Raw genomic sequence first — 25,961 nt, forward strand, 5'->3', positions numbered from 1 at the left:
TATATTGATAATTTTCTTTGAAATTGTTCTAAATATTTTACATATGCTATGGGTTTTTTGTAACATCTCTATGAGTTTTTGTTAAATGTCATTAAATAGACTATGACTCATATAGCAACACTATGAAGAACAGATAAGAGCCTTGCCCTATCCTGTATAATCTTTACTGTCTCTGATATGCTCAAGTCCACTGTTGTAGTTTCTGTGTCAATCCATCTTGTTTTGAATTATCTATGGGTTTGGATAATAATATTGTTTCCATTTTATAAATGAGAGTTCAAAGAAATTGAGTAACCAGGGATGGGACTCTGGGCTCTGTGAGCTTCACCACCAGACTATACTGTCGATCTTAATTTTGTACATTTATGCTTTCTTTTTTTCCTACACGGTATATCAAAGAAGAAGAAAAGAACATAACTGCTTGCCAATCCTTGCACTTTCTCTTTGTGTTGCTTTTGTATAGAATGTCTTTCTTACTGCTAAACATAATGTAACGGAATCCTCAGTAATGAATGAATATTAGCTGGGGTAGTTAAGGGTAAGATGTCCTAATAAAGGATCTGGCAGTTTGTACAGATGTACAGGTAAGCAAAGGTCAGACCTTTATAAGCAAGAGTAAAATGTATCGCTTGCCATTCTAAAGATTGTGGGATTTAGAGTAGCATTAAATTTTAACACAGAATGGTTTTAGCTTGATATTTCAGAAGTATCATCTTGACTTGTGGAAATCATCAAATGAACACTTGAGTGTGTTCATGATGCAAAAATTAGGCAAGAAAATGAGTTGGAAAGCTAACTGAGTAGTCTAGAAGAGAGATGCTGCTGCTGCTGATGCTGTTGATGATGATAAAGTAGTGATAATAGGAGAACACGTGTGTTCTATAAGCTAAGCACGCTGGATGTACGTTGTATACCGTATTTCTTTCAATTTTTACTTTGATCAAGATCAAGGCCTATTGATTCTCAGTATGTCTTTTAAGTATTTACCTCTGTTCCATTCTTAATACTATTGCTTCTTTAGGCCTTTGTTAACTCCTACCTGAATGATACCGGAAGCTCCTTTAATTCCTGACTTTTTGATAGGGTTTTTTAAATATTCTGTATAGTATATTCAACCACGTAATTCTCCTGTTTGAAGAATTTGTCGATTATATCTCCATTGTACTAGACCGTGAACTAAGGGCAGTGGCTGAGCAGAGTATAAGTGGATGGACGAATGGATATTCCTTAGTACAACCCTGCAGATTCGGTGGCAGACCATCTCTGTGAGGTGGATGGCAACCCATTTATTCTTTGGTAAATGCACTAGCTCTTTGAGTAGGGTATTTTGGTTGGTTTTGTTTGTTTTTAAGGAACACTATTTCTTAACAGTCTACGTTTTCTTGAGAAGTTCTCTAAATGCCTTTGAACCACTATTCAGAGATAATTTAGTTGGTCAGTACATTGATACCAAAGTGTATGTGTGAGGGGGTTGGTTGATTTTTAAAGCTACCATTTTGTCTTATTCTTCTAATTAGTTATGATTTGGCAAAGCTGTAGCTTGTTAAATTAGCAAGGGCAGAGATCAGTAATAGTAAATGTAGTAAATTAGAGAGAGGTGATGGTTGTTATGTGCTCTAGAGTGGACTGCGACTCCTGGCCACCCTGTGAACAATGACTGTGAACATTGCCTGTCCTGAGCCAGCCTCACCATCTCTGACACACCTGACCCCATGGCCACAGTCATGGAGTCAGTACATCTTATCCTTTCCTGTGCTGACTTTCTATGCTTCCAAGCATCGTGTCCTTCTCCAAGGACTTATGCTTCTTGGCAATATGCCCAAAGTATGTAAGGCTCAAAAGCCTCCAAAGAGCAGCTTGGTTTCACTCTCTTCAGGATATATCTATTTGTTCTCTTGGAAGTCCATGGTATGTTCAAGACTCTTCTCCAGCACCGTATCTCAATGGCGTTGATTCTTCTTCAGTCATCCTTAGTCATTGTACAACTCTCAGATGCATAGCAAGCAATTGAGAAGACTATGACCTGGATCAAGTGCACTTTAATCTCTAGATTATCATTGCTCTTCAGGACTCTTGAGAGATCCCTAACAGCGGACTTTCCCAAAACAGCTCATCTTTTGATTTCCTGACTATTGGTGTCAAGGGTATTGATTGTGGGTTTGAGCAAGATGAAATTGTTAATAACCTGGTATTGCCTATAATTGTTCTAGGGAACTCTGGTGGCCTCGTGGGTAAAAAAATTGTGTTGCTAACCCAGCTGCCCCAAGGGAGAAAGATTAGCAATCTTCTGTGTAACTTGTAGCTTCTGAAAACCTACTAGAGGGTCAGCTGTAAGTAATTTCTAACTTAATGCAGTGAGTTGAATTTTTGAGCAATATTGCTCTAGAATATGTGCTGTCTAAGCATGCTTATGTCTGTCTGTGCTACATTTGGTAACCTCTGGAGCCTACAGCAATATGTGGGAAGAATGTACATACTATACCTCTATCCATCTTTTATGATCCACCCCAGATATTTCTTCTCTGAAATCTATCGAAGAAGAATTGGTCTCTACTTTCATGGCCTCAGTATTTGCCTTTGTATAGCATTACAGTTCAGATCTGCTGTTCATAGTTATGAGTTATTGTCATTGTCAACCCAACAGCACATAACAACAAGAGCATTATTGGTATTATTTACTACCCATGTATCTCTCACTGGATTTCTTTAAGGTGTATTACTCATCTGTGTATATGCTCATTTACTATGTGCCAGGCAGTGCTCTACACTTTAAAGCTTATAATGTGCAAATGAGAGAACTTTGGTCATGTGCTCATGTGGGAGTATCAGTAATGCTCAATAAATATTATAGAAAGAACTTGAAAGTGGGAAAACTGCTGTTCATTTACCTGTCTTTTGATGATTTGTTTTCTTTTTAAGTTGTCAGAATTTGATTTCTTCCATTTTAGTAGTAAATTTGTTTTCTAATACTTATTTGTCAGTACACATCTAGTTATTCGGTGAGTACCTCTAAGGAAAAGGGTTCATATATTAATGAAAGTAGTTAACAAACACAAATGAATTGGAATAAATGCTTTTACAGTAGTCTGGTTTTTTTTTTTGAGTATGAAGAAAAGAGGCCGGTTTTGTTGTCATGTAAAGTTGGAGAACAGTCACGTAAGAGGTATTGAAGTACCAAAACCACATCTGACTCACTGATATTTATAGCTTTCTGAGCTTAAAAGTTTAAACACAGGAGGTTTTTTTTTTTTAAAAAAAGAAAAGCTTCTCTCTCTGGTAAGTTGTTTAGATGGTATCATTGCTTTAGGTTATTCCATAAGGCTGCCTGAAGTAGTGACCTGGAAGAAAATGGAATGCAGAGCAGCTGTTGTCTGCATCTAGAAAAGCAGAATGCACTGGTGTGGTTGCTCTTGATTCTGCTTCCCACAGGGGGTTTGCTCAGATGGCAGGCACCCCAGCTGAGTCTACACCTGGAGTTATTATGAGGAAGTGTGTGTTCTAGCAGATGGGCACACAAAATGTGTGGCAAGTTAGAAACCTTCCTTGTAGGCAGATCTCAAACTTCATTTCCTCATACATGCATGCAAAAGTCTTGATATCGTGAGAAGTTGTGGTTTCTGAGGGCCCAAAGGCTTATCACTCCCACTACTGTGTTCACCAAAGGCAGCCACAAGACATAGGTAGCAGAAATAAATTCTATTTTGTTTCCTTTTCTGGTCCCGTTTCGTGCTTTCCCCATCTTTTCTGGAAAGGCTGTGGCCAGATAGATACTAGCCAGTGAAATTTCTCACCTTGACTTACCTTTTTATTCTGTCTGGCCTCCCCTCCCGTGCACCTCCTCACCCCCAGCTTGGTCTGTGGATTTCTCAAGGCCTTCATAGACCTCATTGTACAAAGTAAATATGTGCTTCTCTTAACCAAAGCAAAGCATTCTGGCCTAACCTGACCTATAGAGAGTGCACATACAGCCTATTTTTCAGTCAGTCTCTTCTGCTTATCATTTACTCTGGAAACTCAAGTGGTTCCCAAAGATAAGCCTTCTAAGACAGCCCATGATATCAGTGAAATCAAGCTTCTTTATTAATTGGACTTTCAGAGTTAAATAAAGTTGCTTTACATATCAGCTTCTTAGTTTCCAAAATGACTTGAAAATTGTAAGCTTAGTTTCTTTGTTCAGTAAATTGGTTTTTGGTGCTGTCAAGTACATTGTTGTTGTTTTGTGCTGTCGAGTTGCCTGTGACTCATGGCTAACCCTATGTACAACAGCCCTAAACCCTGCTCTATCTTGTACCAATCTTACTGTCTCTGACACACCTTTCCCATTACTCCAGTCACTCTCAAATACATCTCAAAAATGAACCTATGACCTTAGACAGTTTCAGCTACAGTAAAGAGAAGACAACACTGTGCTAATGCTGTAATTATGCTTTATTTTAATATTTCCATTGGTGGATTATCAAACAGGATGAAGCAGACCAACAGGTTTCATTCCTGAGAAATTGTATTTTCAGTCATCTTCAGCCTTGCTTAACCTGATCTGCGTCTTCCAAGGAGCTCAATGCTGCACGGTGCTGCCCCCAACTGGTTGTTTTTGGTGACTTTATGGCTACTTCAAAATAAAAGTACCTGAGCCAGTTCCTGGAATTGAATCTTTCTCTCTCTACAGATGGATAGGTTTGTTTTGGGTTTTTTTTTTTAATATGCATTATATTTTTCAATGCAACATAGATATTTTTTACAGCATATTCTTCCCGTTTAATTTTCCCCCCACATTCATTGTTGCACATTTTCCTCCCTGCCTACCCCCTTCCCCGAATTTGCTTTTTTCTTTGAAAAGAAAAAAAATTTCTTTGTTACACAATCCCCCCTCCCCACATGATCCACTTTGCCATGCAGCTCTCATTCTGGACTCTCACCATGCAAATAATAACCAGTTATATATCCCTTTTAAACAGTTCTCTCCCTCATCTGTTTCAGTGCAGTGTACATTATTATTTATTCCCACTTTTCTTAGTTTCCCCCCAAACCCAATGTCAGTCCTGTTTTATAACAGTGGCCCCATGCAGTATTTGTCATTTTGTGACTGAGATATTTCACTCAACTTAATGTCCTCCAGGGTCACCCATTTTGTATAATATTTCATGAGTTCCTTGTTTTTCTATACTGCATAGTATTCCATTGTGTGAATATACCACAGATTCTCTAGCCATTTATTTGTTTATGGACACTTGGGTTGTTTCCAACTCTTTGCTGTTGTGAACAAAGCAGCAGTAAACATAAGTGTGCATATATCTGCTTGGGTATCAGTTATGGTTTCTTTAGGATATATGCCCAGTGGCGGAATTGCTGGGCCAAATGGTATTCTGTTTACAACTTTTTAAGAAAGCACCACACTGCCTTCCACAGCAGTTGCACCATTTTACACTCCCACCAACAGTGAAGAAAAGTTAGTTCCAGTTTCTCCACAACCTTTCCAGCATTTGTTGTTTCCTGCCCTGTTGAATTTTGCTATTCGTACTGGGGTGAGATGATATCTCAGAGTTATTTTGATTAGTTTTTTTTTTTAAAAAAAAAAAACTTCCATATACAGTTGTGGCCATTGGATCTCCAACTGTGAGCACATACCCACTCCCCAAGGCCCCTTCCATGTGTTTTGTTTTAGACTCTAAAAAGAACATTGTGAGTTATGTTGATATGAGAATATTACACTGACTTTATAAAAAAACCTCACAAAGACAACTTGACAGACTGGAACCAGCCAAATTGGAACCAGCTATTCCATGGGAAAAAGATGGGCAGTCTCTGCCTATTAAGGTTAAAGCCTCAGAAAGTTGATGGGTTGTTTTTTTTGTTTTTTTTTTTTTTTAAGTTGATGGGTTTTAATGAATCAGAATTTATTTGAAGCCAGTGAGTTTCTTACATGATTATTAAAAGGTAGCCTTACCCTAGAATTCTGATCATTTGCTCCTTATCCCATAGACTCCCTGGTCCTTTGTACATTTAATATCAAAATAAGTATTAAGTAAAAGTATATGTTGTTGTTGTTGTTATGTACCATCGAGTCCTTTGCAACTCATAGCGACCCTTTGAACAACAGACCTAAACCCTGCTCTATCCTGTGCCAATCGCATTGTCTCTGACACACCCATCCTGATTACCCCAGTCACTGAATCACTCCACCTCATCGAGGGTCTTCCCCTCCTGTGCTGTCCCTCCACCCTCCCAAGCATGATGTCCTTCTCCAAGGACCGGTCCCTCCTTACAACATGTCCTAAGTATGTCAGACGAAGCCCCAGAATCCTTGCCTCCAAGGTGCAGCCCGGTTTAACCCTCTCCAGGATGAATCTTTGTTTTCTTGGCAGTCCATGGTACATTCAATACTCTTCTCCAGCACCACAGCTCAAAGGCATCAATTCTCCTTCTATCCTCCCTAGTCAAGTATATATGTGTAAAGTGCAGTAGCTATTAAGTAAAAGTATATATGTGTATAATGCAGTAAGTATGAGTATATGTACTAATAATCTAAATATGTGTATGTGTATAAATTTTTAGAGGAATTTTTCCTCTTGGAATATAGAAGATAAAATCCATTTTGTAAGACTTGATTAGTTAACATAACTGGCAAGAATTCTTTAGTTTCTGCTCTGCACAAGCCTGTGACTCAGATGTTGTCATCTCCAGCATAAAAGAATAGTAAAGATTATGGACTGCTTGGGTTTGAACTGGTTTGAACTGAATTGATAACCTTAAGCAAATTAACTTTTAAATGCTTTTATTTCTCTATCTGTAAGGTGAGAATAATGGTACCTTAACTGCCTAGGGTTAATATGCTGATTAAATTAAAAAAAAAAATTTTGATCAGATGTGTGAAGTTGTTAGAATACTGCCTGCTATTAAGTATGCAGTCTGTCAAATGTTTGTCAAATAAATATTTGTTGTGATTATTATTATTTTCAAATGTACATGCTTATACTGTTTGCTCTTTTTTAAAAGCAAAGCAATGTTTTATGGATATATAAGAATAAAGGACAAATTTACATCTTCATGTAGTTTCTCCATACTCACTCCTTATCACTTATACCTTAATTCACTTTAGTTCTACTTATTTTCCCACTTTACTGAAACTGATTAAGGTTGCAACAACCTCCTATTAGATATTGTTGGACACCTTTCAGCCTCATCTTATTTGACCTCCTGCATTTGATACCTTTGATCATTTCCTTTGTGGTATGTTCTCCATCTTTCATTTCTGTGACATTTTTGCTCTGTTTTTCTGCCTGCCCCTTTAAATGTTCTTGTTCTTAAGGATTCTATTAATTCCTTAATTTACATGTTTAACATCTGGACATTTTCATATATTCCTTGGCTTCAATGACTTTTTAAGCTGAGTGTTACTGCCTAGTGCTAGTTTCTAGCTCAGACTTTTTTCTTAAATTTTAAGCTATCAATTTCTAAAATATCTCCTCCTTTTGTTTCATAAACACCTTAAACTCAAATGTGTCCAGTTAAAGTTACTGTCTTTTAACATTGTATCTATTTGAGAAAAGCTGCATCTATTCTTTAATTCTGGATCTGTAATAATGACTTCCAGAAACCAGCCTGGAATGATCCTAGATCTTTTCATTGTGCTCATCCCCTCATTGGGCAGCCATCAATTTCTTATTGACGCTGACGTTTAAACACAACTTTCTTGTGTCAATCAGTACCTCCACCGGTGCCTTGGTTTAGATGCCCTTCTCTCTCCAGCATTATTGCAATAATCTTCTCCTATTTCTCTTTCTCTACAGTTTTCTTCTAGTCCATCCACTGTACTCTTTTTCATGTAACCTTCTTTTTAAAAGCAAATTTTACAGCCATGCTGCCCACTCTCCATTTAAATGTTTCTTTTGTTCTCTGTAAATAGGATAAAGTCCATGTGTTTCAGCAAAACATATAAGCATCCCTTCCTATGTAACTTTCCTTTGTAAATGTCCTGGCCATACTAGTTACCCGAATGTACTATACAGTTAACATATAACCTTGCATTTGTTGTCCCCTCCATATATGATGTCCTTTTCTGCTACCCACGTCATTTTTGCAGACTGATTATTTCTTCTGTGCAGCTTCTGATTGACTACCCACACTGAGTTCTTACTTTTACCCTCTGTGCTTTGTGGTATTTCAAACCTGTATCTATTTTAGCATTTACATGATACTATGTATGTATACCTTAATAGTGTATGATTTCCTGACAGAAGTTATCTTTGTGTGCAGCACCTATCATAGTGCTTAGATTCACTTTAAACACACACACACAGAGAAAGATAGAGTCTTTGTCTTCTAGGTAATTACTCTTTTGTGATTTTACCACCAGCTTAAACATTAGTAGCTGGGTTTTCCTTCTGTTTTGCAGTATATCAACTCTGGGAACCTGGAACAGTTACTAGACAGTAACCTGCATTTGCCCTGGACTGTGAGGGTGAAATTGGCCTATGACATAGCGGTGGGCCTCAGCTATCTTCACCTCAAAGGCATTTTCCATCGGGACCTCACATCTAAGGTATGAAGGCTTAACTTTCACAGCTCCTTGAGCGACACTCTCCTTCTCCCCTACCAAGAAAACTATGTTAAGAAACCAATCATCTGTGATGGAGATCTTGTACAGATTTACATTTTAATCATGGAGGATACAATTTATTCTTTGTAGCTTGGGAAACCTATCTCCTCAGAGAAAATACTTGTCACTGCTAAAACAGTCAACAGATATCTTGATATCTTGAGTCTTCATGTTTAAGTCTCCTGAATGTATGTTGCCAGAGCAGATGGCATGGTAGGATTAAAAGAATTATGCCTTACAGTAGTGATGACAGTTAAGGCAGTGTGAGAGCCTGTCCTTTACTGCTCTCTCCCATATCTCTGTCTCCAGGAAATAGCTCTTAGCTAAGAGCAAGAGTGGAATGATTTCAGTCACTTGAGTGTAGGTTTTGAGGGCCATAATGTACTGACCCATTTTCTGTCTGTGTGATTGAGTTTCTGCCATCCTCCAGTTCCTTTTTGGCATTAGCTGGTCAGTGTCGTATTCTCTTGCTTTCCAAACTGTTGTGTGACCAGGTTAGAAAATAGTTGCTTTCAGTGGAAGTTGGCTGTATTACAAGGCAGGCAAGCCAGGGCCAAGTGGCCCAGGACATCTCTGTGATAATATTTATATAAATAGTATGTTTGCTCATTCATAGGAAAACTGTAATGCAATCTAACTTATCTACTCACGAGCTGAATCTGAAGTTTCTGGAGAGGGATATAGCAGTACTGTACATGACCAAGAATAGCTGTCATTTCGTTCTCTATGCTCAACACATATACATACTTGGACTATAGCCTTCAATATGGATTAAAGCTCAATATCAAGAAACAAAGATTCTCACCATTGGGCCAATTGGAAGCATCATGATAGATGGTGAAAAGATTGAGATTGTTGACATCTTCAGTTTGCTTGGCTCTGCAATCAACACTCTTGGTACTAGCAGCCAGAAAATTAAAAGACAAATTGCATTGGGAAAATCTACTGTCAGAGGACCTCTCCAAAGTACTGAAGAGCAATGATGTCAGTTTGGAGACTAAGGTACACTTCATCCAGGCCATCGTCTTTGCAGTTACTTGCTGTGTGTCAGAGAGCTGGACAGTCACTAGGGATGATAGAAGGAGAGTTGATACCTTTGAGCTTTGGTGATGGTGAAGAGTAATGCCTATACCATGGACTGCTAGGAGAACAAATTTGTCCCAGAGAGGGTAAAGCCAGGTTGCTCTTGAAGGCAAGGATTCTGAAGCTCTGTCTGACTACTTTGGACATGTTGCAAGGTGGGATCAGTCCTTGGAGAGCGATATCATGCTTGGGAGGGTGGAGGGACCGCGCAGGAGAGGAAGACTCTCGATGAGATGGATTGATTCAGTCACTGGGGTAATGGGTATAGGTGTGTTGGAGATACTAAGATTGGCAAGGGATAGAGCAGGGTTAGGGCTGTTGTACATAGGGTCTCTGTGAGTCACAAGCGACTGAGTGGCACATAACAACAACAATACACACACTTACTGTTGCAGATGAATAAGAAGAAAGTCTGTTCTTTTTATTTTATTTATTTTTTTTTAATTTTTGTGTGAGTGTACCGTCAAATCAGATCTGACTGGTACAGGAGGAGATTGTCCCTCCTTCCCCGGCAGAGCATCTGGTGGATTCGAACCGTGCGCCTCTGGGATTGTAGTTGCAGCTCCTTGCTACTAGGCCACCAGAGCTCCCCTAGAAACTCTGTTCTAAAAAAAAAAGTTTTCAATGAAAACAAAAGCAGGCTCTACCCTCCAAGCCAGCAGACCTAGAGCAGTACATTTCTGGCTGCCTTACATTGTAACAGTTCTGGTGTTTTAAACAGAAAATCAAAAGGGAAGAGCTTGCTCAGCATTTCTCAAGCTGAAGGAACTGAAGAACAAATTCAAGCCTTGAGTTTCAGTATATAAAGATGCTGTGGGCAAAATATTGAATGACCCAGGAAGCATCAATAGAAGATAGGAGTATGCAGAGACACTGTATCAAAAAGAATTGGGTAACACAGAAGCCTTTTAGGAAGTAGCATATATGCTCTAGAATTAATGGTAATAAAGGAGAGGAGTTCAAGCTGCTCTGAATGAATAGGCAAAATAAAGCCCCAGGAACTGTTGGGATACTAGTTGACATATTTCAACAAACAGATGTAGTCATGTATGCATTCACTACATTGTGCCAAGAAATCTAGAGGACAGCTACCAGGCCAACGAAAGAGTTCCATATTTCTTTTCTTTCCTAAAAAAGTTAATCCAAAAAAAATGTCGAAATTTATGAACAATATCACTAATATCACATCACTAATATGGCATGCAAGCAACATCTTGCTGAAGATTATCGCAAAACTACTAGAATAATACATTAACGGAGAACTGCCAGAAATACAAGCAGATTTAGAAGAGGTCGTGGCTATTCAATATTGTATTGGAAGTCTTAGTGATAGCAATATGACAAAAGAAGGAAATAAGAGGTATCCAGATTGGCAAAGAGGAGGTAAAATTATCTCTCTATGCAGATGATATGATAGTATACTTAGAAAACCCTAAATACTCAGCAGGAAAACTACTGAACATAGTTGACCAATTCAGCAAAGTGGCAGGATACAAGATCAACATATAAAAATCAATTTAATTTCTCTACAGTGACAAAGAGAATACAGAACTGGAGCTAAGAAAAACAACACCCATCCCAATAGCTAATCACAATATTAAATAGTTTGGAGTAAATCTAACTAGAAACACAAAGGATCCTTTCAAAGAAAATTCCAAAACATTACTACAAGAAACAAAAAGAGACCTGGAGAAATGGTAGAATATACCTTGCTCTTGGATAGAAAGACTCAATATTGTAAAAATGACTACCAAAGGCAATTTACATGTTCAGTGTAATCCCAATACAAATACCAATTCCATTCTTCAACAAGATGGAAAAGGCAATCTCCAATTTCATTTGGAATGGGAAAAAAACCTGCAATAAGCAAAGCACTCCTTAAAAAGAGAAACAAGGTAGGTGACATCCCACTCCTTGATTTCAAATCCTACTACACTGCCATGGTGGTCAAGACAGTGTGGTACTAGTATAATGACAGACACATAGATCAATGGAATAGAATTGAAAATCCAGAAATCAGCCCATCAACCTATGGTCAACAGATTTTTGACAAGAAGATGAAATCAGTCAGTTGGGGAAATGACAGCTTTTTTAACAAATGGTGTTGGGAAAATTGGAAAACAGTCTGCAGAAAACTCAAACAAGACCCAAACCTCACATCATACACAAGAACCAACTCAAAGTGGATCAAGGACATAAGACTAAAACCAAGGGCTATAAACTTCATGAATGGGATCTTCTAAGAATCAAATCTCTATGCACATCCAAAAACTTCTCCAACAGGGTAAAAGAAAACCACAGACTGGGAAAAAATATTTGGTAATGACATGTCTGATGAGGGACTTATATCTAGAATTTATAAAGTACTCAAGCACCACAACAAGATAAACAACCCAATTGCAAAATGGGCACAGGATATGAACAGACACTTCACTAAAGAAGACATTAAGATGGTGAATAAACAAATGAAGAAAAGTTCAAAATCCCTAGCTCTAAGAGAGATGCAAATCAAAACAACTATGAGATATCATCTCACCGCAGTAAGAATAGCAAAATTTAACGGAACAGCAAACAACAAATGCTGGCAATGTTTTGGAGAAACTGGAATATTTATTCACTTTTGGTGGGAGTGCAAAATGGTGCAACCACTGTGGAAGGTGATAATGGCACTTTCTCAAAAAGTTAGAAATAGAAATACCATTTGACCCAGCAATTCCACTACTGGGAATTTACCCTAAAGAGACCGTAATTGCCACTCAAGCAGATATATGCACACCTATGTTTATTGCTGCTTTGTTCACAATAGCAAAGAGTTGGAAACAACCCAAGTGCCCATCAACAAATGAGTGGATGGAGAATCTGTGGTATATTCACACAATGGAAATACTATGCAGCATTGAAAAGCAAGGAACTCATGAAATATTATACAAAATGGGTGACCCTGGAGGACATTATGTTGAGTGAAATATCTCGATTACAAAAGGACAAATACTGCATAATGACACTGTTATAAAAACAGGATTGACATTGGGTTTGGGAGGAAACTAGGAAAAGTGAGGATAAATAATGTGCACTGTATTTAAATGGATGAGGGTGAGAATTCTTTAAAAGGGGTATATGATTGGTTATTATTTGCATGGTGAGAGTCCGCAATGAGAGCGGCATAGTAAAGCAGACAGGGGGTGGGACGAGGGGAGGAATTGTATAACAATGAAAGAAATTTTTTTTCTTCTCAAAGAGAAAAGTGAATGGGGGCGGGGGAGAAGTGGGCAGGGAGGAAAATGTGCAATAGTGAATGAATGGAAATCCAAGTTCTCGATAATCCTTCATTAAAATCTTAATTTAACACTGCAATCCTAGAGGTATGCAATTTGAATCCACCAAATGCTGTGCTGGAGAAGGAGGGGCAATCTCCTGCTGTACGAGTCAGATCTGATTTGATGGTACAGATGCACAAAATAATAACAAAATAAAATTTTTTAAAAAATCTTAATTTAAGAAAAGGGAGGGAAGTCTAATAAAGACAAAAAAAAAAAGAAAAAGAAAAAAAGGACGTGGCATTAGGAATATCATTGCCAGTGTAAGATCTTGACTAAAAGCAGAGAATACTAAAAGGAAATCTATTTGGATTTTATCTGCTAAGCAGAGGCATTTGACTTTGTGGATTGCAACAAATTGTAGCTAACATTGAGAAGAATGGGAATCCCAGAATACTTGATTGTGCTCATGTGAAACCTAGACCAGGAAGCGGTTGTCCGAATAGAACAAGGGAACACTGACTGCATGGTTCACAATTAAGAAAGGAGTACATCAGGTATGTATTCAGAACAGATCACTCGGGAGATTGAACCTTATGAAGAAGAATGTGGCATCAGGATTGGAGGACGACTCATCAACAGCCCGTGTTATGGAGAAGATACAACCTTGCTCACGGAAACTGAGAGGACTTGACACGCTTGCTACAGAAGGTCAAGGACTGCAGCCTTCAATGTGGATTGCATTTCAATGTGAAGAAAACAAAGCTCCTCACCACTAGGCCAGTTAGCAGCATCATGATAGAGAAAAGATTGAAGTTCTCAATGACTTCATCTTATTTGGATTCATATTTGGCACCAGCTGTCAGGAAATCAAAAGACAAGTTGCATTGAAAAAAATCTACTGTCAAAGACCTCTCTGTAGCACTAAAGGGCATCAATGTCTCTCTACAGTCTAAGGTGCATGTGATCAAGGCCATGGTCTTCTCAGTTGCTTGCTTTGCATCTAAGAGCTGGACAGTCAGTAACTAAGGATGACAGAAGAAGAATAGATATCTGAGTTGTGGTACTGGAGAAGAGTATTGAATACACCATGGATTGCCAACAATCTTCCCTGGACTGGAGAGCATTATGCTGAGTGAACCAACTCAGTCCCAGCAAGGACAAATACTGTATAAAGCTGTTATTGTAGAATGAGTATAAGGGTCCAAGGTGGGGGGAGGGAGGTGTGGGGAGTGGGGTGTGGATCGGTGGGGTGGTAGGGTATTAATCATAGGGTTAGACAATTCAGTGGGTGGGTAGGGTAAAGGAAATGGGAAGGATCTTTTGTGAAAAACAGTGTATTCAAACTGTAAATAAATCAGAATTTTTAAAAAAAAAATCTGTTCTGGAGAGGGTTAGACTAGATTGTTCCTTGGAGACAAAGATTTTGAAACTCCAGCTCACATACTTGGGACATATTGCCAGAAGGGACTAGTCCGTGGAGAAGGACATCATGCTTGAAAGGGGAGAGAGGGCAGAAAAGGAAAATCCTAGGTGAGATGGATTGACAATGATTGTGGCGATAGGATCAGGTGTATAAGAGACAGTGAGCTTGGTTCAGGATTCAGGGCAGGGTTCAGAGCCATTATTCAGAGGGTCACTATGAATCAAAGTGGACTTGATGGCACCTAACAACACCACCCTCCCTGTGGTCTGGGTGAAGAGTACTAATTCCTTATGGACTGCTAAAGAACAAACAAGTCTGTCTTGAAACAAGTGCAACCAGAGTGCTCCATCATCTCACATAGTTTAGACATGTTGTCATGAGTGGCCAGTCTTTGGAAAAAGACATCATACTGGGAAAAGTAGAAAGTGAGAGAAAGACCACCCTCAACAAAATGGATTGACACAGTTTCTATAATATTGGGTTCATGGTGCAGGACAAGAAAAGCTTCATATCAGTTATTCATAGGGTCACTGTGTAGTTGACTCGGTGGCACATTACAACAGCAGCAGCAGCATCATTATCATTCCTACGGGCCCCTGAGTTTTGGTTTATAAATTGATGTACAGAAACTAGCTATGGGGATGTGATTATAGGGTTCATGGGTATTGCAGAGCCATTTGTTGTCAGATGTACTACTCCTAGAAGGAGCCTTGGTAGTGCAAATGGTTTAAATGGTCAACTGCTAAATACAAAGTTGGCAGTTTGAACTATCCAGATGCTCCATGCGAGAAAGTCTTGGCAATGTGCTTCCATAAAGATTACAACTAAGATAACCCTATCGGGCAGATCTGTTCTGTTATATAATATCACTCATTATGATTTAAAAAAAAAATTACTCAGTGGCACCTAACAACAATAGCACTGTTCCTTAAGGAGCACCAAGTTTAGCAAGTTGACTGTGGCAATCATTTGGCAACTAGTTGTAAGGAGCCCTTTATTTAAGTAAGTAAATGCAAGAAATGAACAGTTGGACAATTCAGACTTAGAAGGTAGTATTCTATCCCTTTATTGGCCAGTTCTCCCATAAGACTATTTTTAGGAAATTAAGACTGGAGGGAAAAAGCCAAAAAACCTATAGTTGTTACAGTTAAATAGATTTTAAATAAATTAGGAGTTGTATTAACGTAACTTTATAACTTGCTCTCACTTTTGGTATCCAGGCAAAACCAAATCTTTGCTTCCTACTCAAAGAGAATAATTTCTTCTAAGATAGAAGTAGTGCACAACAAGTTACCCATCAGTTACATAGTTTATTTCCTTTATACCTATATGGATTTCTAGTCATGGGTTTGGCACCATGGATATAGGAATAATTTAATTTTTTTTTTAAACACAATATAATGTTTATTTGAGAACCTTCCCTGGCTGCACCCAGTCAGCCCTGGTCTAAGGAGACAGCAGGCTCTGCTGCCCAAATTGACAGCCAGCAGAAGCTCTGGTCCAGCCTGATGCTTTCCATGTCAACAGTCTACCCACCAGATCAGCCCTTCTTTGATGATACCTTTGAGCCATGCTGCCTGAACAACTGCTTCGCCTCTCAGGCATCATTTGTCCCAGAGTGGGTACACATACATATAGCTCTCTCAGCTTACCTTTTTAGTTCATTTCCCCCCCTACAAAAATCCTCACCATCGGGCCAATAGGCAGCATCGTGTTAGATGGAGAAAAAAAATTGAAGTTGTCAATGACATTATCTTACTTGAATCCACACTTAACATTCACAGTCAGGAAATCAAAAGATGAGATGCATTGGGGAAATATGCTTTCAAAGACCTCTCTGTAGAGCTAAAGAGCAATGAAGTCAGACAATGGCACTAAAGTGCACCTAATCCAAACCATAGTCTTCTCATTTACTTACTATGCATCTGAGATCTGGACAAATACTAAGGATAACAGAAGAAGAATTGATGCCTTTGAGTTGTGGTGCTAGAAAAGAGTATTGAACATATGATGGACTGCTAAAAAAAAACAAAAACAAACCAAATCTGTCCTAGAGAGGGTAAAACCAGTATGCTCTTTGGAGGAAAGGATTTTTGAAACTCTTTCTCAAATACTTTGGTATGTTTTCAGGAGGCACCAGCCCTTGGTGAAGGATGTCATGCTTGGAATGTTGGAGGGCAGTACAGGGGGAGGAAGACTGGATAAGATGGATTGACACAGTAACAGTGGCATCAGGGTCAAATGTGTCAGAGACAGTGAGGTTGTCTCAGGATAGACCAAGGTTCAGAGCCATTGTTACAGGGTTGCTGTGAGTTATAGTTGATAGGATGGCACATGTTATTGTTGTTGTTAAGTGCCGTCAAGTCGCAGGCGACTCATAGTGTCCCTATGAAGGAGAGGCCTCGACGCTTGGGTGCCTTTCATCCTCTCTCCAGGTTCATAGGGTTTCTAGAGGCAAACTATTACAGAAGTGGATGCCACTTCTCCTTCCAATGATGGCACATAACAACAACATATACACAGCTCTACTAGCCTAGTGGATATGGAGTTGCAAAAAGGCAGGCAGTTCAGTTTACCATCTATGTGGCAAGAGAGTCTCCTCCCATGTGATTTACAAATTTTCTGAAAACTCATTGGAGGGACAGCTGACTCAATGGCAATGAGCAGAGTTTGGGTTATATACACGTACCTGTAAACATGAATGAAGCAGAGCAGAAGATAATTGATGCCTTTGAATTGTAGTGTTGATGAAAAGTATTGAACATGCCATGGACTGCCATAAGTACAGACATCTGTCTTGGGAGAAGTGCAGCTAAACTGCTCCTTAGAAGTGAGGATGATGAGATTTTGTCTCACAGTATCTGAAGTGATCACTCATTGGAAAAAGACAGCATGCCTGGCAGAGATCAGCAAAAAAGAGAAAGACCCTCAACAAGAGATTGACTGCATCAATAGGCCTGAGCACAGCAGAGGTTGTGAGGACAGTTCAGAAGTAGGCAGTGTTACTTTGTGTTGTACACTGAGGTGGAGCCAACTTGATACCACCTAAAATAACAACAGTAGTAAACTATCAATGATACTTGCCTGAGGGTGGATAGTAGTGATACTAAGCAGAAACAAAGTGCTCTTTCATCTGCCCTAAGAATCAAACCTCTTACCATACCATCAGGCAAGCACCACTGATCTGTAGTTTACCCAGGGGATTGGAAATTACACCTTTTGTTGACTTTTAAAAATGAAAAAACTACTCTCTGAGTTCTGCTAGAATGAAAAGCCTCTCCTAGGTATAGAAATGGCTACACCACATGAGGAACAGAAAATGCCAGTTTTCAAAAAGCAAAGAAAGCTGGAGAGATTCAGGTAACGGCAATAAAGATACCCTAGAGTTGTTTTCAAAATAATGAAAACTATAAACAGAACCATTTATACTGGACTATTAGAGAAGACAGTATTGAGGACATAGTAGTAACTAGCATTCAATTTGTTTCCTCCATGAGCTTTTCTTCTGGTTGGGGGGAACTTAAGAGCCATGATAATGGTCTAAGATCACATGATAAAATGCAGATTAAAGACTTAGGCTATTCAGAAGGGCAATTCAGCTTTGATCTCAGTGTGCTGTGAAAAGAAACCCTTAACTTTCTCCAGGCATAAAATTGGACCTTTCCTATTTGATTACACTTGGGTTTATGGAGTGATTTTGTGAAGGAGTAGAGAAGAGAAGCAGTGATGGTAGATTGAAAACATTTTTTTGGTTGTTGTTGTTGCAGAAATAGTTTTAACTTAGATGACACAACCCTGCTTGCTGAAAATGAAGAGGACCTGAAGCACCTGCTGCAGAGGGTCAAGGACTGCAGCCTCCAATATGGATTGAGGCTCAATGTCAAGAAGACAAAGATTCTCACCACTGGAGCAATTGGCAGCATCAGGATGGATGATGAAGAGATTGAGATTGTACACAACTTTAGTTTGCTTGGCTCCACAGTCAACAGTCTTGGCACCAGCAGCCAGGAAATTAAAAGGCGCATTGCCATGGGAAAGTCTGCTGTTAGGGACCTCTCCAAAGTACTGAAGAGCAATGGTGTCTCTCTGGAGACTAAGGTGCGTCTGATACAGGCCATGGTCTTTGCAATCACTTGTTATGCATCAGAGAGTTGGACAATGACCAAGGAGGATAGAAGGAGAATTGATGCCTTTGAGCTGTGGTGCTGGAGAAGAGTATTGAGAATACCGTGGACTGCTAGGAAAACAAACAGATTTGTCCTGGAAAGGGTTAAACCAGGTGGCTTCTTAGAGGCAAGGATTCTGAGGCTCCGTCTAACATACTTTGGACATGTTGTGAGGAGAGACCAGTCCTTAGAGAGGGACATCATGCTTGGGAGGGTGGAGGGACAGTGCAGGAGAGGAAGGCCCTCTGTGAGGTGGATTGATTCAGTGACTGGGATAATTGGGATGGGAGTGTCAGAGACAGTGCGATTGGCACAGGACAGAGCAGAGTTTAGAGCTGTTGTACATAGGGTCGCTATGAGTCGCAAGCGACTCGACGGCACATAACAACGATAACAGCTAACAGTTGGATTTAGCATAGCTCAGCTGAGCTGCTCCTCCCCCTCCCCCATATGGGATGCTTCACGAGTTTGTGTCAGCCTCGCACAGGGACCATGCTGATCTTCCCTTTATTGTTTCAATTTTAGTAATATGCTCTTGAAGTGAGCATTTCAGATGCTTTTTAATTCATTGCCACTACTGTCTGTCCAACTTCTCAGGACATCTGAGGAATTGCCATCAGGTGCCTAACTGGTCTAGTTCTGAAGAATTTGTCCAGATCTCCAGGAATTACACCCAAGGCCACCTCTTTGATTCCCCTTTACCAATACCTCAGTTCTAATACAGAATCAAATAATATGTGGTTATTGTATTCATGTTTATGTGTTCTTTAGAAGAGCCCAATTGCTTCAGTCATCCAAACTTCATTTCATAAACTTTCATCCTGTTTTTCCTTTGCATTTGTGCTAGGATAGAGCCACAGAGGTAAATGCATTGCCTTTGAAGAGACAATCATGTAAAGTGCTGTGCAGCAGAGTATTAGGCTAGAGGCAAAGAGGAATGAGGCTTAAGCAGCAGCAGTGCCTGGACTGGCTTTGAACTTTAAAAAGTCTCTTTAAGGAAGCCAACAGAAACTCTCAAATCTACTCCTTTCTCTTGGAAAGGCTACCTCATTCAGAAGCATTCTTCATATTTTATGTAACAAGCTTTGCATCCTGCATTTAGTTCCAGTTCCTTTAGAGTATTCTGAGCCCCACTTATAACATACTTACTCCTTATATCAGTGACTTTACTACCCAACATTTTGCATTTATAATAATAGTAAAAAATGTGTTTTGCACATTAATGATGAACATCTGGCAGTAACAAATGTTGAGGTACAAGACAAGGCAAGAAGAGCACTGGCTGCAATGGTTAAGGTTATGTGTCACTGGGCAGGGCCATGGCTCTCAATGGCCTGGCATTTATGCAAAGTATAATTTGGCTCTTATGTGACTATATAGTCCTCTTCCATTTTAGTGTAATGCAAATGTTCATATAACAACCTAGTGTTTGGAACATAACCATGTTGATAACTGAAAAGTGGGTATAGTCTATACTGGAGCCAGGTATAATTTGAGTAAGAAATACAGGTATTATACTAGATGCCCGCAGATTAACTTGCAATGCTAACCCAAAGGCAGTGCCTCCCTGACAATTTGTATGTTAGATTTTTTTTTATCTACTTTCTCTGCAGAAAGATTGGCAATGTCCTTCCTGTTCAGTTTTCAGCTTCCCAAAGACCTGCTGAACGGTCAGTTATCAGTCAGTTTGTATTCAGCAGCAATAAGAGAAATTGAAAACCCTGTGGTGTGCAGTTCTACTCTACAATATATGGAGTTGGCATAAGTAGAAAATGGCCTGATATCAGCTGGTCTGGTCTTTTTTTTTTTTTATTACCTGCATGAACAATGGTGCCTAGTCAGTGGGCTCTTGCCCTGACAGCCTTCATAAAAATACACTGTACTTACCATGGCTGTTCCCTTGGAGGAAGCCACTTGGGAGAAACCTATACAATCAAGAGACCTGGGTCTTTTGCACTTGTAGTTATAAGCCTCATTTTTCTTATCCTAAATTTCAAGTGTCTTACAGAGTGCTTGTAAAATAACCAATGAAATTGTTTGTGAAAAGGTGTTTTAAATTTCACAATAGATGTAACTCATCTTTTATTTAGATCCACTCACTTCCTTAAGATTCTTGTTTTCCTAGAGTTTTCAGTTTAGTCAGAAGGAGTAAAAATACACTTATTCATTAGAATATGGCAGATACGCAGAGAGGCTTCTTAGAAGAGATGATGTCTAAACAAGAGTCTTGAGACTAGAATTGTCCTTAGTGTATGGCAGGGAGAGGTGATATTCCAGAGTAGAGCAGCAGCAGAAGCAAAGGCATAGAGGCGTAAATAGTGTTGACTCTGAAGTTGGAATAGTGGGAAATAAAATTGAGATGTGTCTATGCCATTATTTAAAAAAAAAATAACAGCCTCATTATTATATATTTCACATACAGTGAAATTTACTCTTTAAAGTATATAATTCCTTTGCTTTCTGTGTATTCATTTAACTGTATCATCATTCTAAAACCAAACTCAGTGCTCTCCTTTCATTTGCAACTTATACCAGTCCTATAGAGTTTCCAAGGCTGTCATCTTTGAGGCAGCTAAGAAGCTGATTGCTACATCTTTCTCCCTAGCAACAGGCTGGGGAATGCAAACCACTGAACTTTTAGGTTAGCAGATGAGCATTTAACCACTGAGCCACTGTACCCACCATTAGCAGTTTCTTTGTGTTTCCCCTTCCAGTTCCTGTCAACCACTCATCTATTTCCATTTTCTGTGGATTTGCTTACAGTGAACATGTCATGTAAATAGAATAACATAATATGTCATTGTTGGATTTTTAAATAAGGGAACCATACAGTTAGATTTGCATTTTTAGGAAGACCATGCTGGCATAAATGAGGAAGAGGGATTATGGGAGTCAGTCTTGGAGATACAGAGACCAGTTAGAAAGCTATTATTGCAGTACTGAGGGGAGGACCTGAACTAGGGCAGATGTAGTGGGGATGGAGAGAGAGAGAAATACTGATTTGAAAAGTTTTCAGAAGTTAAAATTGTTTAGAGTAAGAGTAAAAAGTCTAGGATGAACCCCAGGTTTCTAGCTTAGAATCAGTGGAAAGTGGTCCTAGCAGCTGATAGAAAAATATAGGTAGGATATCTTTAAACTTTAATAAAAAATATCCCCTGAAGTTTTTAAAAAATAAAGAATAACATAGCTTAACTAAAAAGTATCTGTCTTGAACATTAAGCTCTTTTAAGATCTATTTACACAGGTTTAAATTGACAACAGCAACTCCAAACATTAGCTAGAAACATGAAACCAGTGAGTCTATGTTAAAAGTGTAGGAACAACTCCGAAAAGGGTGGTGGTGAAAATTGTTGCACAATTTAATATTGTTGAATTATATGTGTAGAAACTGTTGAATTTGTGTGTATTTTGTTGTGTATATTCTCAACAACAAAAATAAATTCTTAAATAATAATGAAAAGCTTCAGGTTTGTATGTATGGAATTCAGTATGAGTAATCCATTTCAGTGCCTTAAAATTTACTAGATACACAAATCTGAGGCTTAAGAGGAAAAAGATCAAGGCTAAGGATATATTTGGGGATTGGAAGTAGGAGTGGCATCCACTTCCTAAGCAACATGCCTCTGGAAACTCTATGAACTTTGATAAATATCAATAGTTATGGAAAGGCTTTAGGCCTTTTGCTCTTAGGGTTGTTATGAGTTGTGTGGCAATCAGCAACAGCAGCAGCATAGAAGTGATAATTAGAAATGTGGAAAAGGTTCCACCATATAGCATAAAGAATAGTATGAATAGACTCCAAATAGTTATAGACCTCAAAGAACCTTGAGAACATTTTATTTATGGGATGGAAAGAAGTCTCTTTATTAGGATCTGTAGAGTAGCCAAAGGCAGAGAAAGAAATCCAGAAATGTAATGGCATAGAAACCAGTGGAGAAGAATCAAAAAGGAAAGGAACCAGCCTCTAATTGCTAGCCATGACTACGACGACCTTACTCAGCAGTTCCATATCCCAGGACAAACACTATTCTTGAGTCATGTAAAAACACTGAAGGAATGAATGAGCAATGTCTAGAGCAGACAAATTAAGTAAGAGGATTAATTTTGTTTGGGGGGGTTTAGTTCAATGGAGGTCACTGGCATTCTCAGAGATCGTACTTTCAGCAGAAGCCAGTCAGGAATGAGTAGGGGATAAGGAAATAAAAACAGCAAGTGATGCCTGTACAACTTCTCTATCCCAAGTTCCCTTCAAGGGCAGGCGCAAGTAGTTGGAAAATATCGTACGAGCTAATCCAGGTCAGGTTTTTCCTATTCATTTTCTTCACTATCTCAGTTGCTGATGGGGAAATGCTGATTATTTTACATAGGGAAAATGTTTTCAGGAACCCTGGGAGGGCTGTGGACTAGAGGTAGAATGCACTAGGCAGCTTTGCCCCATGTGAGGCCATGATCATCCCTGCCTTAGACATTTGACTGCAGCTAGAGAAATCACTTTTTCCCCATTGGGCAGTTTGGAGTGACTAGCAGGCCTCCATAAATTTGAAGAAGGGGCAGGAATGGGACCTCTTTAACAAGGGCAGTTCACTGTGGTCCTGTTTAGCTTCTTAGCTGCTTGCATGCAAATTGGCTTGAAGGATGTTTCTGAGGATTGTAAAGCAATTAGTAAATAGGACTATAGACTAAGCCTTGGAGACAGTTGGTGAAATAGGAGGAGGAAGGGGGTGAAATAGTTGACATATCTGATCTGCCATTGCCTCACAGGCTGGTGCCCTTGAAGCTCAGGCTGATTGGCTCAGGGCTTATCTTCTCACAGGCAGTCATGGTCAGGGAGCCAGAGCTAAGTGAGGACTGATGGGAGGGCCAGATCTGGGACAAATAGAAGGACTGTCTCTGTGTCCTGGGATCCAGAATCAAAGAGAATGTGATGGAATCACAAGCTCCTTCCAGCATGGGGAAAGAGGAAGGGAATCATGTGATCAAATCAGGACCAGAGTAATGGATTGATTTGCACTTGATTGGAGTAAGCAGGAGGTAACCAAATGTTAAGGCTGGAGAGGAGAAGGATGGTTAGTTTAGGTCAGATCGGGCCTTCCTGGCTCTAGAAATGTCCCTCTGAGCCAAGGATCCCTGCTCTCTGCTGACTTCGGAGAGAAAGGGTGAGGTGCCTCTTGAACCAGAACCATGTACGGCTATTTTGACTGCAGCTATTTGGGGAGAGCTCGTTGGGGCTTTGTGTTTATTTATAGGTCATTTGGGTTCATCTTTTCTCTGGAGACAGCATTTGTTCAGTGAACATGTCCTGAGCCTCTCCCCTGAATTTTGTACTGCAAGGAAGGAAAGTGCAAACTAGAAGGCTTTAAGGGCCTGTTGATGTTTATCAAATCACAAATCAAGCTTATCTGTGACAAGTTTGGTTGGATCTTTGCATACAAGTTCCAGGGAAATAGGAATGTCAGTTAGATAAAGACAGCAGAGGTTGGTTGTGATCTTATGTTGTTAGGTGAAATTTAGTAGAACTCATAGCAACCCCTGTGAACAACAGATCTGAACCCTGTCCTGTCTTGTGCCATCCTCATCATGTCTGACATTGCTGCAGTTACTGTATCAGTTTATCTCAAGGGTCTCCCTCAACCTTTCCAAGCTTTCCATCTCCAAGGAATAACCTCTCCTAGCAACACACCCAGAATTTGTGAGATGAAGCTTCGTCATCCTTGCCTCCAGGGAATACTCTGGCTTTTCTCCAAGACATATCCATTTGGTTTTTTTGACAGTCCATGGGATATTCAGTACTTTTCTCCATCACCACAGCTCAAAGGCATCAACCCATCTTGTCATTCTTATGCATTTGTCCAGTTTTCACATGCATGACAATTTATTGAAAAGACCCTGAACTGAATTAGGCTCACCTTAGTCTTCAAACTGAGATCATTACTCCTCAGTTTGGAGAGGTCCCTAACTGTAGGCTTTCCCAGTGCAATACGTCTCCTGATCGTCTGACTGCTGGTACTGTACATTCAAGATGAAATCATTGACAGCTTCATTCTTTTCTCCATCATGATGTTGTTTATTGGTGGAGTGGTGAGAACTTCTGTCTTCTTAATATTGAGATGTAATCCATATTAAAGGCAGTAGTCTTTTATCTTCTGCAGCAAGCATAATGCAGGGTGTTGCTAAGTTTTCCTCCAATACTGATGCTACATTCTTTTTCAGAGTCTAGCTTCTCAAATGATTTGCTCAGAATACAGATCCAATAGGTATTGAGAAAGAATAAGACCTTGACACACGCCTTTCCTAATTTTCACCCATGCAGTGTTCCCTTGATCTGTTCAAACAACAGCTTCTTTGTCTAGGTATAGGTTTTGCATGATCATAATTAAATATTCTAGGATTCTAATTTTTTTCAATGTTAGCCATAATTTGTTATGATCCATACAAATGCATTTGCATAGTCAATAAGACATACACAGACATATTTCAGGTATTCTCAGCTTTCAGTCAAGATCGATCTGACATAAGCAATGATCTTCCTGGTGCCATGGCCTCTTCTAAACCCAGCTGGAGCTTCTGGCAGCTATTTGTCAATGTCTAGACGTTTTTGTAGGCTTAAACACATGGCCTGTTCTCACATTACCTGAAAAAGTCAGACCTGGGTTTTGGGTCTCCAAAGTCTGAAGTAAAGAGTAAGGTCTGTCTTCCTCCACTAGATTGTAAGCTCTAAGAGGACAAGGCTTTTGTTCACTGAGGTACTGCTGGAATTTAGAGTCATTCCTAACACTTATGTCTGAAGCATGAAGTGAATCCTAGGGCAGCTACCCAAGATACAAGATTAACCCATGTCATTTGGCTAACTCAGAGTCTGATCACTAGACAGACATGTGTTCACCAAGGAGCAGAAGACAAAGTACTCTGTGTACTCAAAGAATGAGTACAGAGTGAATGAGGACAGAATAAGGTAATGATAATTTGGCTAAATGGTTCCCACTTCTGAGCATATCATTCTTTTCTTTGGAAACAGAATTGCCTGATAAAGAGGGATGAGTATGGGTACTCTGCAGTTGTGGCTGACTTTGGCCTGGCTGAGAAGATCCCTGATGTCAGGTGAGTTGTCCTATGGATAGTAGGGTCACAGAAGAGGGGTGCTGAAGCTAAAGGAAAACTTCTGTGACTTAGTCAAAGCTCAAACTCTGCTCCCTGAGTTAAGTCATGCCTAGTCTGTGCCCAGCCTTGGGGAAGGAATTCCTAAAGGTCTCAGATCCCACTGTATCAGCCAGTAATAATTTAATTTTCCTCATGCCACTCCACAGTTTAGGGAGTGAGAAGCTAGCTGTGGTGGGCTCACCTTTCTGGATGGCACCAGAGGTTCTTCGAGATGAACCCTACAATGAAAAGGTAAGTCTTGGGGCCTGATGGTCTTGTTCTCCTTAGAAATACTC

At 39.6% G+C, this 25,961-nt stretch overlaps 1 protein-coding gene across 2 annotated transcripts in view; it reads left to right on the plus strand.

Moving 5' to 3' along the window:
- TESK2 (testis-specific kinase 2) overlaps window positions 1-25,961 on the plus strand; it is a 230,884-nt gene that overhangs the window by 201,463 nt on the left and 3,460 nt on the right. For both annotated transcript variants that reach the window (XM_006898992.1, XM_006898993.1), the window contains 3 exons: window positions 8,393-8,539; window positions 25,544-25,626; window positions 25,833-25,917. In XM_006898992.1, coding sequence (XP_006899054.1) covers window positions 8,393-8,539; window positions 25,544-25,626; window positions 25,833-25,917 — 315 coding nt within the window. The remainder of the gene's footprint in view (window positions 1-8,392; window positions 8,540-25,543; window positions 25,627-25,832; window positions 25,918-25,961) is intronic.

This window comes from Elephantulus edwardii, unplaced genomic scaffold (assembly GCF_000299155.1).
Source record: "Elephantulus edwardii isolate Elephantulus edwardi_28Jun2011 unplaced genomic scaffold, EleEdw1.0 scaffold00243, whole genome shotgun sequence".
In the NCBI taxonomy this organism is placed as follows: Eukaryota; Metazoa; Chordata; class Mammalia; order Macroscelidea; family Macroscelididae; genus Elephantulus; species Elephantulus edwardii.